We start from the raw sequence: 16120 nt of genomic DNA on the forward strand, positions 1-16120 counted from the left end.
ATGATATTGAAAAATGCTAGTATGTATTAAGACTAATTGAAGGTATAATATCTTGCGAACGTGTGTTAGCTTGTTAGCTACTGTTGGGTAACGTAGAAGCTTTGATCACGTTAGCCAACACACATTACAAACAGAAATTCAGTTCGTCTAGATTTTAGAAGCAACATATTTATACCAATCATTATAGTCGTATTTACGCTCATTTATTTGATAACTTGAAAATGAACGGTAGCCCTCAGGTTTATAGATGCGTTGTTAAAGCCTGTGGAAGGGATGTTAGCACTCCAAGCTAACGCTTTACCGTTGCGTTTTTGTGCCATTTTTGCTCGAGTGTTCACTGTAAACACCGCATAACGTGACAGAAGACCGTACACTTTTCATAATTTCCCTTTGTAACGAGAAGAGCGTGGTTTCGAAGATAAACTGATGAGCACAGTTTTAAGTAACACATCAATCTCACTTCGTCATCCACTATTTGCTCTCTCTCTCTCTCTTCGAAGAGATGGGAGACAGTGATGATGAGTACGATCGCAGGAGAAGGGACAAGTTTAGACGAGAGAGGAGTGACTACGACCGCTCCAGAGAGAGAGAGGACAGACGCAGAGACGACTGGAACGACAGGTAAGAAACTGACCTCTGAAAGACCAGCAGCCACCGACCAGGTGCTCCATTCAAACATGGATAAGCTTACAAGTGATGGCAGCAATAGGCTGTTTGTTCTCATTCTCATTGTAACCTTATGATTGAAATATTCTTTATTAAAGTGCCCTGCCACCATGTCATGTTTCTCTTGTTTTTCTGCATTCTATTTGCAAGGGAGTGGGACAGGGGCAGGGAACGGCGAAGTCGCGGAGAGTACCGGGATTATGACAGAGGTCGTAGGGAAAGATTTACACCTCCCAGACATGACATGAGTCCCCAGCAGAAACGCATGAGAAGAGACTGGTGAGATCAGCAGCAGCTATAATTCTCTATCCTCATAGCTCATGTCTGATTTAGCTTAACCTCTCCTGGCTGCCTCTGGCAGGGACGACCACGGTGGAGACCCTTACCGGGGTGGATATGACATGGGCTATGGTGGCGGAGGAGGACCAAGCTATGGCCCACCACAACATTGGGGCCACCCTGACTTGCACCTCATGCAGCCTCATCATGGCATTCCCATTCAAGCAAGGTAAGAGTTGAAAGAGCTTTGAGATTAAATGGGATCGCTTTCTCCATTTTTAAGAATATAGCATTCAATTCCCAACAGTTTCCTCAACTTTTACTCTTATAAACAGCCTGAGTCATGACAGCAGCTTCAGTCAATCACCATCTTTACAGGTTCTGTCAGTCATAGTACTGTCTCCAGGCCATGTGCATATCTGCAGCACTTACCATCACTTTTACTCCTGTGAAATGTAAGAAAGTAAACTTGGACCGTAATTATGTGCATGTAACTGGAGAGTTTGACTTGTTGTTTCCTGTTTTCCTGTTGAGTTTCTTCCTCAATATTTATGAAATGATTATTGAGATTTTTTTTTTTTTTAAGGACACATCTTTTATTACTCTGTGATCCATGATGCCATCCAACTGGTTCCTTGTTGACAGGCTGGGAAACATCCATGACATGGATTTGGGGCCCCCCCCTCCAATAATGAAGACCTTTAAAGAGTTCCTGCTGTCTCTGGATGACTCTGTGGATGAGACTGAAGCAGTTAAACGCTACAACGAGTACAAGATTGACTTCCGCCGACAGCAGATGCAGGACTTCTTTCTGGCTCATAAAGATGAAGAGTGGTACGATCTTAATCAGCCTTACTACATTTTATGAATATTAGTACATTTTATTTCAGCTTAACCGCTCATCATTTTTGTCACCTAAGCTGTACCAATTGTAATAGCCTTTTATGTCATATTATTTAAGATTCAGTTTCTGTTTTGATGATAGCTGTTAGGTCGGGCCTGGTCCTGTGGTTGGTGTTTAGTGGAGCGCTATTCATACCCTGTAGCATAATAGTTACTTATATTTTATGTCGAGTATTTTGTTAATTTGAACACTGCGATGAGAATCCTAGGACCAGGCCCGTGATCTCTGCAGACTTGCTTACTAATGACGTGTGTTTGAAATTTATTAAGATAGAAAATCAACCCAGAGTCGACCTCTATTTGTTTGATTTCATTTGTGTTCTATGAATTGCGAGAAGCCTTCCGGATGTGTTCAGAAAAATTTGTGCCTGACAAAATGACTCAGCAGAGTAATATGGTGCCAATCATGCGAGAGAAAGACTAAGTCTACTAAAAGTTACACATTTCATCGAACAAAAAGGCTTTCTCATTGTTTGGGTTGATTTTTTACTTTGAGCTTTTAACCTTGGCATATTTCACAGTTGTGTAATTCCTGTTAATGCTTATTATACTTATTCCACAGGTATCATGCAAAATTGTTCTGTTTTGCCATAACCCATTTTTCCTCCCTTCATTCCCACTACTACGTTGACGACGTGCTTTTTGAAGAAAAAGTGGAACTCCGCAAGAATCGGTCTTAGACAGCGAGGGCATGCACTGCGCACAATGCAGTTGCCTTTAGACACACAGTACCAGGGATTTTAGATAGACAGTCTAATAACCTTTCCGCGCGTGGAGATTTTTGTTTTCTTGTTTTCTGCTTTTTCTACACCATTTTCTTTTTTTTATATTTGGATCAAATCCCAAAACCGAATTTGTGTGTACAGACACACCATTGGGGTGAAGTGGAGCGCATTTTCACAGAAGGGACTCCTCTCTGTATTTATTTGTTATTAAACTGGCAGAACAAAAGGTAACTGTAGTCTACTCAATGCTAAACATTTTTATGTACAATTTTCAATTAATGTGTGAATGCTTAATTTGATCATTTCTGTTGTGCTTTCTTTATTTTTGGTGAGTTTTGAATCATGTACAATAATACTTCATAAAAATCCAAGTCTACACATGCATACCGAGAGACCTGACACGAGGACTGGGCTATGCAAATCACAAAAATAGCAACTTCTATTATAATTGTCATCTGCACATACACTGAAATTCCACTGATTGATTTTGGCATTTTTAATTTTTTCCAACAAAGAACCCAACCATCTCAACTTAAAATGTTTTTTTTTTTTTTAAAGATTTATTGAAAATAATTTCTACTATGCAGAAACAACATATATCTCAGTGTAACTCTATGCATTTGTTCTCTAACTTTTACATCCCGTTCATCCCGACCCTCGTCATTCCCTCTCCACTCTTTTTTGTGGAAACCAACTCCGGACACAGGTTCAGGTCCAAGTACCATCCAGATGAGGCTAGTCGACTCAAGGCCGAGGCCCAGAGTGCCCTCCACACCCGCCAGAACGTCTTCATGTTCCTGATGGAGAACAGCTGGTTTGATAGTGTCTCCTTGGACATCGAACAAACGCCTGCCATCATCAAGGTTCTCGATGCTGGTAAAGAGAGTTTATTTTTTACTTCAAAATACAGCAAGGAAAATGTCCAATGTCACTCCCATTTTATGATGATTTATATTCCTGTCTTTTTAAAAAATTTGTTAAATTGTATGAAACCGTCTTCTGATAGAGTGTAGGTGAGGTGAGCAGCTGTTGGCTGTGAGGCCGGCTTAGCTGGTGGAATCATTGATATTCACATTTGTGTGGGACTAAAACTAAAGCATGAACCCCCGTATTATCACATGAATGTTTTGTGAAATATTGCTGATGCACTTGTTACACATGTTCAGGTTTCTGGAGGTAAAACTAGTCCCGTGTTACCAGAGCCAAGAACAAGAAACTAAAACGCTAAATACAATGCTCAAGCAGCATGTCCCTTCCTTCCTCTTAAGGTAATGACGTAGTCCTGGAAGACTATTTCACAGCCTTCAATGCATTGGAGACTTTATTACTAATGATTGCTCCATATTAGCTAAAGAATGGAAACCGTGGCCTGAATCATGTCCTCTCTTACCTGCCCTCAGCTGTGATTAAGATGGAAGGTGGAACAGATCATGATCTTCGTATCCTGGACCTGCCATCTGAAGAAGAGGAGGAAAGGGAGAAGTTGGCGTCTGGCTCAGGTGTTGCTGAACCTCCTAAGAGAGATGATCTCAAAATGTCGGATGGAGACCGCAAACCTGTGATGAAAGACAGGGATGAGAAGGTACTGTAGGTGGTTGTGTGTGGGTCTCTGGCAAGCTGTGGAGGCTCTGTGTTGTTTACATATAACCGTGTCAAAGGAGGGGGGCGACGCTGCCGGACCAGAACGGGCTGCGGTTGGACCGCAAGGGGATGACATCAAAGAGGAGGCAGAGAAAGAAGCCACCAAAGAAGAAATGCCTGAACCCAAGAAGGTTTGTTTCGCCTCATCATCCGAACATATTTACTGAAAATGACTGGACTTCCTCTCATTGCTCTAACGTTCGTTCACCAGCCAAGAAGAAAGAGGCTGCACAGTGGAGACAGTGACGATGAAGCAAGTGCCTCCGAGAGTGACTCTGACTCCGAGTCAGACTCCAACTCCAACTGCTCCGAAAAATCTGTCAAGAAGGAAGAGGCGGAAGAGAAGGAAGAGGAAGAAGATGAAGGTGAAGGTTAGGAAGGAAATTCATATAATTTTATTTTTCATAAAAAAGATTTCCCCTCACCAGCTGTTTCCTCTAATGACAAAGAGGTGAAATCAAAGGAGAATACTGAAGAGGAGATTAAAGAAGAAAAGAAGCCCAAAGACGACGCTCCCAGGCCGCGACCCCTCCACAGGACCTGCTCTCTGTTCATGAGGAGCATCGCTCCCTCTATCTCCAAGGCTGAGATCATAGCTGTGAGTTAACCGAGCGAGGCCATGCCACAGATTAATAACAAGCCTTCATCCTGACTGGGTGTTGTTTTTTCCCCCCCCTGTGTCAGCTGTGCCGGCGTTACCCCGGATTTCTACGTGTTTGCTTGGCTGACCCTCATCCAGAACGCAGGTGAAATGATGCTTGGGGGTTGTGGGATCCAGTTAGTCCCACATTGTCTACTGGCAGAGACTAAATGATGAAATAAACTTGGTGCTGTTGCAGGTTTTTCAGGCGCTGCTGGGTGACGTTTGACCGAAGTGTCAACATCAAAGAGGTCTGCTGGAATCTTCAGAACATTCGTGTAAGTGTCCCTCCTGGTCTGTGTCAGTAAAAAATGTTTATGTCTTTGAGAATCCTAATTAAAGACGAATATAGACTGTAAAGCACGGGCCATTTCAGGGACAGGGATGAAAATGTAAAATGAGATGTGTGACGATTCTTTTGAAATATTATTCCTCAGTGCAAAAAGAGTCAGTAAAATGGAAAATGAAAACCAAGCTGTCAAATCCTGGTGTGTACATTTTTGTCCAGAATTTGCATTACGGGGAAACCACCATTTGACATGAAATAGTAGGTAAATGCATGAAGGCTTTCTTGTATTCAGGTGTAGAAATGTGCTATTATTTGTGTGGACTATTTCTATCAAATGAAAAGGCGTCTGCTTTCCTCCTCCTCGCCATTTTATTTAATGGCGACGCTGCTGTAAGAGTTGCATCTGAGCAGCGTCATGTCAACATGTTGGACTTAATGAGCCTTTTTATTGACTGTTGCATCTGTTGGTGGGATATGAGAACTCTCCCCAAACTGCAGTAAAGGCCTTTAAAAGTTCTGTTGTACTCTCCACACTTCACAGCTGCGGGATTGTGAACTGGCACCAGGGGTGAACAGAGACCTGGCTCGCCGGGTGCGTAATGTTAATGGCATCACGCAGCACAAGCAGGTGCTCCGCAATGACATCAAGCTAGCTGCTAAACTCATTCATGCTTTAGACGAGAAAGGAGATCTGTGGTGCGCCAAGTCCCAGGACGAGGGGCAGAGCTCAGAGGTAAGGACGCGGTTTTGCAAGTCCGCACAGTTTCAAACCAAATGTCCCAAAACCATCTTTACATAATTAACTTGAATACCTCTTCAGAAACTGCCACGTCAGAATCCCATCTTGAAGAACATCACTGATTACTTAATAGAGGAGGTGAGCGCTGAGGAGGAGGAGCTCCTGGGCTCAGCGAGTGGGATGGATGCTGAGGAGAGCAACAAGGAAGGAAACCCTGCAGAGATGACCGTGGAGAGGGATGACAAGTTAGCCAAGGTTGGCCTCTCGCTGGGGTGACCACATTGGTCGGCTCTTGCTGCGAAATGAAATAAACCGCCCTCAGTTTTGAAGTTCTTATTTTTAATGTTCACACTAGGTTTATTTTAGCTTTCTGAAAAACAACTACACAAAATGGGAGCTAGAAACCCTTATTTGAAATAAGCTCTGACATAGCATAATCTTTAAATCAGGTCACTCAGTTCCTCTTATTTCCTATCCCTATCAGCTTTTCCTTGTTCCCCTTGGAAAACATCACGGGGTCAAGGTAACGTGGTAAGGAGATCTGCTTTCCTCACCACTGGTTGTGGTGATAGTTTTAGTTTAACACATTCAAAATTGCAAGGTATTATTTGGGATGCCTTGTCCTTTAGGAAAAGGTGATGTAATCTATGCTGAAAGAGCCAACATAAAAAGCACTGAAGCTCGCTCAGCCAGGATCCTCCCAAAGCAAAACAGACTATCCAAATGCACCCGTAGTCACCAGGCACCACGCCGTGTGTCCAATACTAGCTGGTACGAGCTGCAACAACTTGTCCAACTTCACTGTCTCACTTTCCGATGATAAGACAGCACTACTACTTCTACTCTTTGGTCCAAAGTCGTGTGTAATGTTGCTTCTACCACTGTTGCTCCAAACCAGTTGGTGGAAGCACATGTGGATTTCCTTTTTTGCAACAGATTCACAGTTAACTATAAATTTGCTCGACAGTTAAACAGAAGCACAAATATTCATGGATCTGAAGTACAAACAGCTTTCAAACAATTGATCAAAAACTAGTTTTCGTCAGATCATCTCCAATGTTAGTGTTCTTGAGGGACCACTCCCGTCATTTGAACGGATGACCAAAACAGCGTTTTACCAAATGATCTACATGTTCGGTCTTCTCAACATGTCTCTGTCCTCCGCTTGATGCAGGTTCTGGACCGCCTGATCTTGTATCTGCGCATTGTTCACTCCATTGATTACTACAACACCTGTGAATACCCCAGCGAGGATGAAATGCCCAATCGTTGTGGTATGATCCATGTACGGGGGCCCATCCCTCCCAACCGCATCACGCATGGAGAAGGTCAGTCTCTTCTGTAACGTGGAGGAGAGCACTGGGAAGAGAGATCGCTGACATGTTTACTGTTTAATAGGAAAAAAATGTGTGTTCTTCTTGCTCTTCGAGCTGGAGATGAGCACTAATAAGGCCTGTACTTACTTTAATGGCACACTAGGGGCATTGTTATCATTCATTTTGCAAGTCTAAATGAACAATTGCCCTTGCGTGGGATACTCCATTGAAACACTGCTATTTTCTCAATTAGTGCAACAATGGCAGAAGATGTTCGAGGAGAAGCTGAGTCCTTTGTTTAGTTTAAAAGAAATCCTTTCCGAGGAGGAGGCGGTGAAGATGGGCCGCAAAGACCCCGAGGAGGAGGTGGAGAAGTTCGTGTCTGCCAACACTCAGGAGCTGGGAAAGGACAAATGGCTCTGCCCCCTCAGTGGCAAGAAATTTAAGGTAAGTGTTTGTCAAACTAAATGTTCTGGGATGTCATCTTTGCTCTGTGAAAGTATTAGAGGACATTACCTGCCTTGCTACAGTCGTGATCATTTGGTGTTTGGTTGCCCTCTTGTGCCATGAAAATAAGATCTAATGCATCTCAAATCAATTCAAGGGCCCAGAGTTTGTACGGAAGCACATCCTGAACAAACATGGGGACAAAATTGAAGAAGTAAAAAAGGAGGTGGCGTTCTTCAACAATTTCCTGATGGATGCTAAGAGACCGTCGCTGCCAGAGATGAAACTTCCTCCTCTTCCAGGCCCAGGTCAGGCTGACACCACATTCTGGTCTACACAATTCTATGAATGGATCTTGGATGTCGAGTCCACAAACGTATGAGCTCATAAGTGAACTGCTTGTTTCTGTCCAGCAGGTTTACTTTCTCCCAGCATGCCATTCCCTCCTCAAGGCCCTCAGGGTCCAATGGGCTTCGGGCAGCCTCGCCCCCCGCTGATGGGCTATGGCGGTATGTTCTGTGACTAGTGTTTTTTCTCATGTTGGATAGCAGCTGCCGATTTAGTTTGCTTCAGTTTTGTCGCTGTTTTTGCATCCGTCATTGCAGGTGGACCTCCTTATCCCCCGAACCAGTTTGGAGGAGGTCGAGGCAACTATGACAACTTCCGTGGACAAGGTGGCTACCTGGGGAAGCCACGCAACATCAGGTGAGAGCACTGTACGTGTGACCTTTACTTTGCTCTGGCCCATCTGTTTTCTACTTATGAAAAGTGATCTCCTGTATTCATGATGATTTCTATTCCTGTTCTGTCCTCCTTTTACACCATGACCTGTCTCAGAATGTCACGAGGTGATCCACGAAACATCATAGAGTATCGCGACCTGGACGCACCTGATGACATGGACTTCTTTTAGGAGATGCACAATCTCCATTTGCTCCCCCTGATGTGATCTGTTAGCTTTGTGTAGTGATTAGCTAATTTCTTTTCCTAATTGTTTACTTTTGTAATTATTGTGCAACTAAAACAAGCGTTTGTGCCACATTTGTTGCTCAATAAAGTTGTAATCCAGTAACATTAATGTGCATTCAGTGATGTATCAAACAAAGTGTTTGAATGAGTACAAAAAAGGAAAATATACAAAGGCAGACTTGATAGGACAAAATCATTGATCAACCATACATCAATCCATAAATAAGGTCTTTGTTTATGGAAGACGGATTAATAATAGAGTATTTAAGTCATCAAGACACACTGATTAATGATGTTTTGTTGGGAGGAAACCTTCAATTTTTTGCTAACTGTACAAAAAAAATCTTTCCTCGTGTCCTCATGTGCCTTCAAGGCGAGGATATTTCTGAACCCACACCACTTCTGGTGAAATATTTGGTGCAGATGGGAGGAAGGGTTCCCTCTAGTGGGCGAATCATTGAATTACACAAGCATGGCTGCAGTACATTGAAACTGATGGCTGCAAACTGTCCAAAACATTTATTGGTGAAAATAAGCCCAAATCTGACATCTCTTACTTTATACTACATGAGTAAAGCAAGAAAAAAAGAGGCCATACTTGTTTTTTTTTTGTTGTTGTTCCAAAAAAGTAAAAAAAACATTTAATTGAATCTTGAGCAATAGTTTATTTGAAACAAGCTCCCTTCATCCTACTCATCTGGATTTATATCAACACATTAGCAGTGCATCAGTGTTGATAACATCATGTCAACCATAGCTCACCAAGACATTAAGTCTTGAAATGCTTGCATCTCAATGATAATCTGAGATATTAATTCGAAATATTTTCATATATAATCCAAAGGTACAGTACAATGGAGAAACACAGATCTGGTCCATCTGTGTGAGCTGTCATTGAAGGAGTCGCACAGATTTCACATGGAAGTGAAACGTCTAAATAATCCGGAGCTCGTGACCTTCAGGAAGTCCAACGCTCATCTTATTCTCATGGAATAACTCAGTCAGGGCATCCATGTAAAGTTTGTGATAGTGGTTGACCTCCTCCTCAGTAGGTAGGACACGCTTCGGCACTGAGATGGGACGTCCCACTGGAAGGAGTGCAGTGTTAGAATAGAAGGACCCCAGTACAGGGAGTTATCTGTATGCGCTAATACTCACCCACAGTGGTGATGGGGGTCCTGTAAGGCAGCACTAGCAAGCGCTCACCCAAAAACAGACACGGGGCGAATCCCATGATTTTCTTAAACAGGTCCTGTAGCCTCCGACCCAGAGTGCCATCTGAGAAGATTACCTGCCGAAAGAGTTCATTCTCGCCGAATGAGTAAACTGGCACCAGGTCAGCCCTGAGGAGGATGAGCACACAATATAAAAGACTCCAGTCGTGAGTAGTGGGATACCCATTGACTTCTGTTATTTCCTGTCTCCTCACCCGTGCTCAAGAGCTACTCGCACAAATCCCTTCCTCTGCTTCATGACCACAGTGTTGACTCCAGGAGAAGACGACAGGGACTCCTCAGCGCCCCCTATCACTATCACCACTGCATTTCCTTTGCCACGCTTTGAGAGGAGGTGGGCTAGGCTTGGTTTGCTTACTGGGTAAATGTCTGATTAAACAGAATTTAAAAAAAAAGAAGTAATTTGTTGGTCTGGTGTAAAATATTCTGGACGACTTAAAGGAGCACGCCACGTCTTTGGGAAATATGCACCTGTTGGTACCCTCTTCAGAGCGAGACAAGAAGAGGGATATCCTTCTTTCCCTGACTGCGAATTAGCTTAATCCAAAGGTAGTGGATGGGTAAGTTAGCATACCCCTACTGCAGTGGCTCAGTTTTCAAAACCTTCAGTTCCTCCTCTTTGTGCACTGGTTCACAGAGGTGAGGTCCAGGAAGTTAAGGGAATCCTCCTCGCCCTCTCTGATTAAGTCGGCCATGATTAGAAGCAGCGGTCGCTCTTCTAGTCTTCAGCAAGTGTTTTGTTTGGTTGTAGTGGGCTTTTGACATTCCAGTTGAACTTACTGTGACCAAGAGTTTTGTCAGGAGAGTAGCTCAGTCTATGTGTCTGAATACAAAATGATGAGTCATTTGATGACTTGAAGGAGGTATGCTAACCTGCCCATCCACTTCCATTCAATATGCAAAGCTAACTAGCAGGCTGGCTTTCTACTGCACGCCCAGAGGAGAGAGGCGTCTTCTTGTTTGGTTCCGATGTTTAGCATGCCACATAAGCGCTTTTTTTTTTTTCCTCCAAAATGTTGATGGGTTCCTTTAAAATCCTACTCGACATTAAGACATGACATCACACATTCAATAACTGACTTAATAGGCAGAGATGTTCTTTCAACCAGCTGGATCGCTTGTGATCAATACCTGCGCTCATGATGTACTCCCTTAAGAGCGGTATCCTGAAGAGTCCTGCCAGTACCACCAGGGTAGAACGCATCCCAGGAAAAGCTTCAGCGAAGCCACAGCTGTCAGTGCTGAAGCACGCGAACCCTCCAACACTCATTATACCATGAGGATGACAGCCTAGGATGTAGTTCCTGTTTGGATTCAGCTCGGCTGTCTTCACCAGCTGAACGAGAACGTTAACGGCGTGTCAGGCAGGTTCTGATGTTCGTCTCATCCTAGATATTTAATACTAGAGACTTCCACCTGAACTCTTGAGTGATGGAATGGATTATGGCGATAAAAGACCTCCAAAATAAAATGCTCATGACAAACTATGGAACAAATCTGCTTTGAACAATCGCCACAGAACCAGAATAAGCAAAATGAATCAAAAGAGGTGGTGAGAGGTTGTCCAGATCAGATGTGACAAAGATGCAATCTTACCTTGATGGGGAAATAGTCTCTGTAGTGCTCCCAGACCTTCCACCTCCTCACAAATGTTTTGTTCCTGCCCCCTAACAGAGACAGCAGAATATCAGGGTGTCCCAGTTCCATGCTACTTACTAACAAGACTTTAAACACTACGTGTATTGGTTTGCCTACTTTTTCAGCAATTATACAAAAAATTCAATGCACGTGACTACACGTTGCAAATTTTGTTTCCAGTTATTTTGACATTTTCCTTCATACTTGCATTGTCTTTACCTCTTTCAGGAGTTTGCCAGTCGACCGCCAGCCAAATGAAGTGCAGAACGGAGAGCCACCACAGGGATGTAAACATGAGACACACCATCAAGGTGAGGCAGGACACCCCTGATGTGAGACGACCAGAGGGACAGTACAGGAGTCCCCGTCAGCTCAGGTACAGATGATACAGTGTACACTGTTGATACAGTGAACCTGTGATATTGCATCTATAGCAAAAATATTCATATATATATATATATATATATATATATATATATATATATATATATATATATATATATATATATATAGTCCCATGGGATTATGTGTTTAGACCTTACCTAAGAAGAGGAAGGTCAGTACCCATTGTAGAACACTCAATGTCTCTATAAATTCCTTCCACTGAGATTTTTCTTTCACCATCCCTGCAACCTGCAGGCCGTTTTCATCAACAAGATTTTCATTCAACAAAGGTGATTTGTATATGAGGGATATTTTGTATGCTTGTAAAAAAAAATAAAATAAAGAAAATAAAAATAAAAGTCTCATCTGAGATAAAGTTATTATGAATGTTTCATCAGTAATCAGAACAGCAGCTTCTCTTGATCTGCCTTCAGGGAAGACATAAACTTCAGCCAGCAGCCTGATCAAATGACTCACTTATGAACAAGCTCACAGGCAAACACAGACAGAGGGATTTTTGATTTGCTCACAAATAAAACTTTCAGCAGACGAGCTTGTAAATTCGCGGAACGCCGTTGGCTAAAGATCATTACACGACAATCTAAACGCATTTAATGAACATTCTGCTAAACATACAGCTTTACCTTATTCTGGTTTATTCCACGGTTTATTTGAAAGGAAGCAGATTCACCGGTTCCACCTGGACTCGTAGAATGCACTTTGACCAGATCATGTAAACCTTCCAAGATAACAAATCCACCCCCCCCCCACCCCCACCGCTTATTTTTTTACCACACAAGCGATCAGTGTCACAGATAAAATATACAGTGTGTCTTTAGAAGATATTCTTTGTGTTGAGTAAAAATATCTTCAGGAGAGAAGACGTGCGGTGACTTCCAGGCTGGTTCGGTGTCATCGTGTCTCGTCTTTCTGTCACCCCACTGATCAGGTTGTGTGTCCTTCTCATCAGCTGCTGTTATTCAACCTCAAGAAGCTCAAATATGCCCATTTTAGCACCATTTTTCCTTTAAAGTATGAGGTTTAACATGTATAATACAAAAAACCCCACTTCCCTATAGACCCTCTCATGAAGTGATCCCAATTTCCCTTGTTTTCTTCAGCTGTGCTGCTCAGTCTAGTAGGGTCAGATCAGTTCCTAGTTTATCCTGAAATACTTCAATAGATTCAACTAAGATTTTGTTTATGCTTACTGATGGATTCAGATCAGTGGAACATCTCTGTGTGAAGCTACTTTTAGTCCAACCGAGCACTTCCTGCAGAAGTTTCACAATACAAGCCTGTCAGAAATTTAAGATATTCTGCCCCTGAACCACTTTCAGTATGAAAGAGAAAAGAGAAAATGATTGTTATGATGAGCATCCGGGTGTTTTTTCCTCATATTTTGAATGTATAATCCAGCAAGAATGTAAATCAGAGACTTTTGCATACATTTTCCTCTAAAGTGGCATCACCTCTCATGCACAACCCCAGTCAGTACCATGGACAGCTCCTCTGATCCCCCAAAGCCCATCTAGAGGGGAAGTCCCGCCTCTCCTCCCTCTCACTTCCTCACCTCTCCGTATTGTTTCTCTTTCATTGCTTTGACTGATCCCTTCGGCTGATGACATGAAGACTGACAGTTGGACTGACAACTGTATCGGTAGAAAATTTAAACACCTCAATTTTTATTTTTCTAAAAACAAAATTACCTCGGCAGACGTTTGCTCAGGTTGAAGTTATGATGCTATCAGTGATGACTCCGTACCGTTTATTTAGCAGAAGCAGCAGCAGCAGCAGCAGCAGCAGAACATGTCAGAGCACCCAGCCATCGTTAACATCATGACCTCCACCTGTGTCACCATCAACACCACTGACCACACCTGTGTGTGTGTGTGTGTGTGTGTGTGTGTGTGTGTGTGTGGTGTCTGAGGGAGCTTATCGTTTCAGTCTAACAGGAGCTTAAGACTCATAATGATGTATGCTGAAAAAAAAAACATTTTCTGGTTTGTATTTTTTAGGTTAACTTTTACTTCTTTTTTTTTTACAAGCTGGAACATGTCCTCCGTATACGCTCCTGCTCTGTTTCACAGGTGAGTGGAGAGAGTTGAGTCACTAATCTGCCGTGAACGTGGACTTTCATCTTCCCCTGTATTCTTGAGATGAAGTCAGATATACTTTGACCTCTGCTCATGATTTATTATAACAGGATGGTCCAAAGATTCCTCTCATTCACCAGATTAGATGCTTCTCAAGAACTGTCTCCTCCCCTATATGACCTCCTCCTAGACTTCAGGGGGGGTGTTGGCAATACTTGTTCACACCCTCCCTCTTAAACACTCCATCTGTATGTTTTGATATGTAACCCACACAACTGCGTTATGGAGCTCTAATTGAACACACAGTCCAAATCAAATGTCCCCAATATCCAGGGTTACTGTCTGTGCTCAACATTGGATTAATGGCGAGTTTATTTCTATTTAATCCCCCATTACACCACTCTGCCGGTTTATTCTCAGATATGTCAGTTTGCCTTATTTTGTGTGTGTGTGTTTTGTAGGACATGTATGAGGCTCTGGTGGAATAAAAATCCATAAGGTCACTGAATGAGTCCTGCTGAAGGGAAATATTGGACTCAATGACACCCCTGATGTTTTTTTCCCTCTTACCCTCAACAACAACTGGCGCTCTCTCTCAGGAAGTACTGTATGAATATTAATATGGATGCAAATACAGTGTGAGGATGCCCAGCGCTTGAACCAACACCGCGCGCTGACATCTGCGCATTTTTGTTGTTTTGACGTCAATTCCCCCCCTCCCTGCTCATGCCGGAGCTGCGAGCATGTTTTCATCGCGGAGGTGGTGGTTCTCAGATACAGGGATGCCTTTTTAAGCCGAGTGTTTGGTAACGTCGCATTGAATTGCATCATGGTTTTCAATCAGATCTCCGAACAGCGGCAGCAGCAGCGTCCGGGCTCTTCCAGCCAGCCTCGGTAGTAGGCTACAGTGCGCTGTTTATCATAAAAATGGAAGAGCTTTTATGTCAAGAAAAGGCGTCAATCCGGTGAAATGCGTTTGAATATCTGAGTCTTGCTCTCACCGTCGATTGACACATCTGGGAAGGGGTTTATTTCCTCCCCTGCCGTCTACCAAGACAGCTGTGTCATCAACAACCGGCGTGGTTTTGTTGTTGTCTGATTTTTACGAGTCTGAGCGGCTGGCTCTCGGCATAGTCTACCTCTGCGCCAGCCATAGGCTGCCTGCTTCCTAAGGTAGGTCTCACCTTCATTCATTGCATGTTTTGCTCCATAAATCAGCTGCTTACATCATCTAGCCTATATAGCCAGCTGTCATCGTCAAAAAATGCCTAATTAGCAGCGGAGGATAGGATGCTGTATTGCGCAGGGCCTGGCGCTATTTTACACCCAAATCTCCGGAGCAGATGTTTGACAGCGAACGGCTCTGTGTGCACAAACCGAATTATTCAACCTTGAAGCCCCACAGCCCTTATTGGTGGATCTAAGGCCCCTATTCAAGCCCCAAATACAGACGAGATGTACAGATATGGAGCGAGAGCCTCGCCGTGTCACTCACAGCCCGAGTTTAAGTTAAGTCGTGACAAGCCCTGATAAATATTTCACTAAAAAACAAGCCTCCATCAGCTGACTGGTGATGCCGGACGGAGCATGGACGCCGTTTTCATCCAGCAGGCAGCACGGTGACAGCGGGGTCAGGGGAGGCTTTATGGGTCTGCATGGCTTGGATGGTCAGCATCTGCATGTTCACTGATGATCAGTATAAGAATATTGCAGCCTTGAGTTGCATGTGTAAAAGGGCGGTATTTACTCGGTGTGTGTGTGTGTGTGTGTGTGTGTGTGTGGGTGGGTGCGTGTGCTCGCGTGCGCAGCCAGGTGAGGATGTTGGCGCGTCTGGACGAGCTGGAGCTATATCTATGCTTTGATTTAAAAAAAAAAAAAAATATATTCATTATCAGATGAACACACATTAGCAACCATAGCATCCCAAATTGTATCTTTATTAAGATCACCGAAAGAGGTGCAGGGTTGGGAATTACACGAGTGATTAATGTTACTCCACACTCTTGTTTTTTTTTCTTCCTCTGTTAATTTCCGGGCGTGACAGTCAGTCAAAAGGAGCATCAAATATTGTGAGATTTCTCCTTCATGACCCCACTAAAGGCTTTAAACCCCCCCCCCCCAAAAAAAAACAAAAAAAACAAAACTTAAGCTTT

The 16120-nt window shown here is 43.3% G+C and overlaps 3 protein-coding genes across 9 annotated transcripts in view; 2 read left to right on the forward strand and 1 right to left on the reverse strand.

Moving 5' to 3' along the window:
- srrt (serrate RNA effector molecule homolog (Arabidopsis)) lies at positions 1-8723 on the forward strand. 2 transcript variants are annotated; one of them, XM_086227067.1, is made up of 20 exons: positions 1-19; positions 501-621; positions 817-945; positions 1028-1174; positions 1591-1779; positions 3280-3449; positions 3974-4155; positions 4232-4345; positions 4426-4585; positions 4664-4812; positions 4899-4960; positions 5054-5132; positions 5685-5876; positions 5964-6137; positions 7057-7210; positions 7452-7645; positions 7803-7953; positions 8059-8154; positions 8251-8350; positions 8483-8723. In XM_086227067.1, exons 1-20 carry the CDS (start codon positions 1-3, stop codon positions 8556-8558), a joined length of 2658 nt encoding a protein of 885 aa, XP_086083193.1. In that variant the 3' UTR covers positions 8559-8723. The 2 variants fall into 2 exon arrangements, with proteins under 2 accessions (XP_086083193.1, XP_086083194.1); XM_086227068.1 differs by having other exon boundaries at positions 4426-4579.
- A 574-nt stretch (positions 8724-9297) lies between these two features.
- mogat3b (monoacylglycerol O-acyltransferase 3b) lies at positions 9298-13723 on the reverse strand. 4 transcript variants are annotated; one of them, XM_086226085.1, is made up of 8 exons: positions 13637-13723; positions 12030-12120; positions 11707-11814; positions 11446-11516; positions 10981-11185; positions 10044-10218; positions 9773-9957; positions 9298-9702 (listed from the first exon to the last, which is right to left on the reverse strand). In XM_086226085.1, the coding sequence occupies exons 2-8, from the start codon at positions 12109-12111 to the stop codon at positions 9548-9550; spliced, it is 981 nt and encodes a 326-aa protein (XP_086082211.1). In that variant the 5' UTR covers positions 12112-12120; positions 13637-13723; the 3' UTR covers positions 9298-9547. The 4 variants fall into 4 exon arrangements, with proteins under 4 accessions (XP_086082211.1, XP_086082210.1, XP_086082209.1 ...); XM_086226084.1 differs by having other exon boundaries at positions 13581-13657; XM_086226083.1 differs by lacking the exon at positions 13637-13723 and adding an exon at positions 12516-12575.
- Positions 13724-13878: 155 nt separating this feature from the next.
- Positions 13879-16120, forward strand: part of nyap1 (neuronal tyrosine phosphorylated phosphoinositide-3-kinase adaptor 1) — a 33449-nt gene continuing 31207 nt past the window's right edge. For 2 of the 3 annotated variants that reach the window (XM_086179000.1, XM_086179003.1), the window contains exon 1: positions 14605-15140. The gene's annotated coding sequence lies outside the window, so the exon portion shown is untranslated. Of the gene's footprint in view, positions 13962-14604; positions 15141-16120 lie in introns of those variants that run through there. The other variant, XM_086179001.1, reaches the window with a different exon arrangement.

This window comes from Aulostomus chinensis, chromosome 15 (genome assembly GCF_037954235.1).
Source record: "Aulostomus chinensis isolate RoL2024-O1b breed Wild chromosome 15, RoL_Achi_v1.0, whole genome shotgun sequence".
In the NCBI taxonomy this organism is placed as follows: domain Eukaryota; kingdom Metazoa; phylum Chordata; class Actinopteri; order Syngnathiformes; family Aulostomidae; genus Aulostomus; species Aulostomus chinensis.

Bases quoted from the DNA above. Each gene is read 5' to 3' on its own strand.
- srrt (XM_086227067.1), top strand. The intron at 1,175-1,590 runs GTAAGAGTTGAA...CCTTGTTGACAG, and splicing joins GGCATTCCCATTCAAGCAAG to GCTGGGAAACATCCATGACA. The intron at 8,155-8,250 runs GTATGTTCTGTG...CCGTCATTGCAG, and splicing joins CCCGCTGATGGGCTATGGCG to GTGGACCTCCTTATCCCCCG.
- mogat3b (XM_086226085.1), bottom strand. From the start codon at position 12,111: ATGGTGAAAGAAAAATCTCAGTGGAAGGAATTTATAGAGACATTGAGT. The intron at 11,815-12,029 runs GTAAGGTCTAAA...GTCTCACATCAG, and splicing joins ACTGACCTTCCTCTTCTTAG to GGGTGTCCTGCCTCACCTTG. The intron at 10,219-10,980 runs GTATTGATCACA...CTGTTTAATCAG, and splicing joins GGAGTACATCATGAGCGCAG to ACATTTACCCAGTAAGCAAA.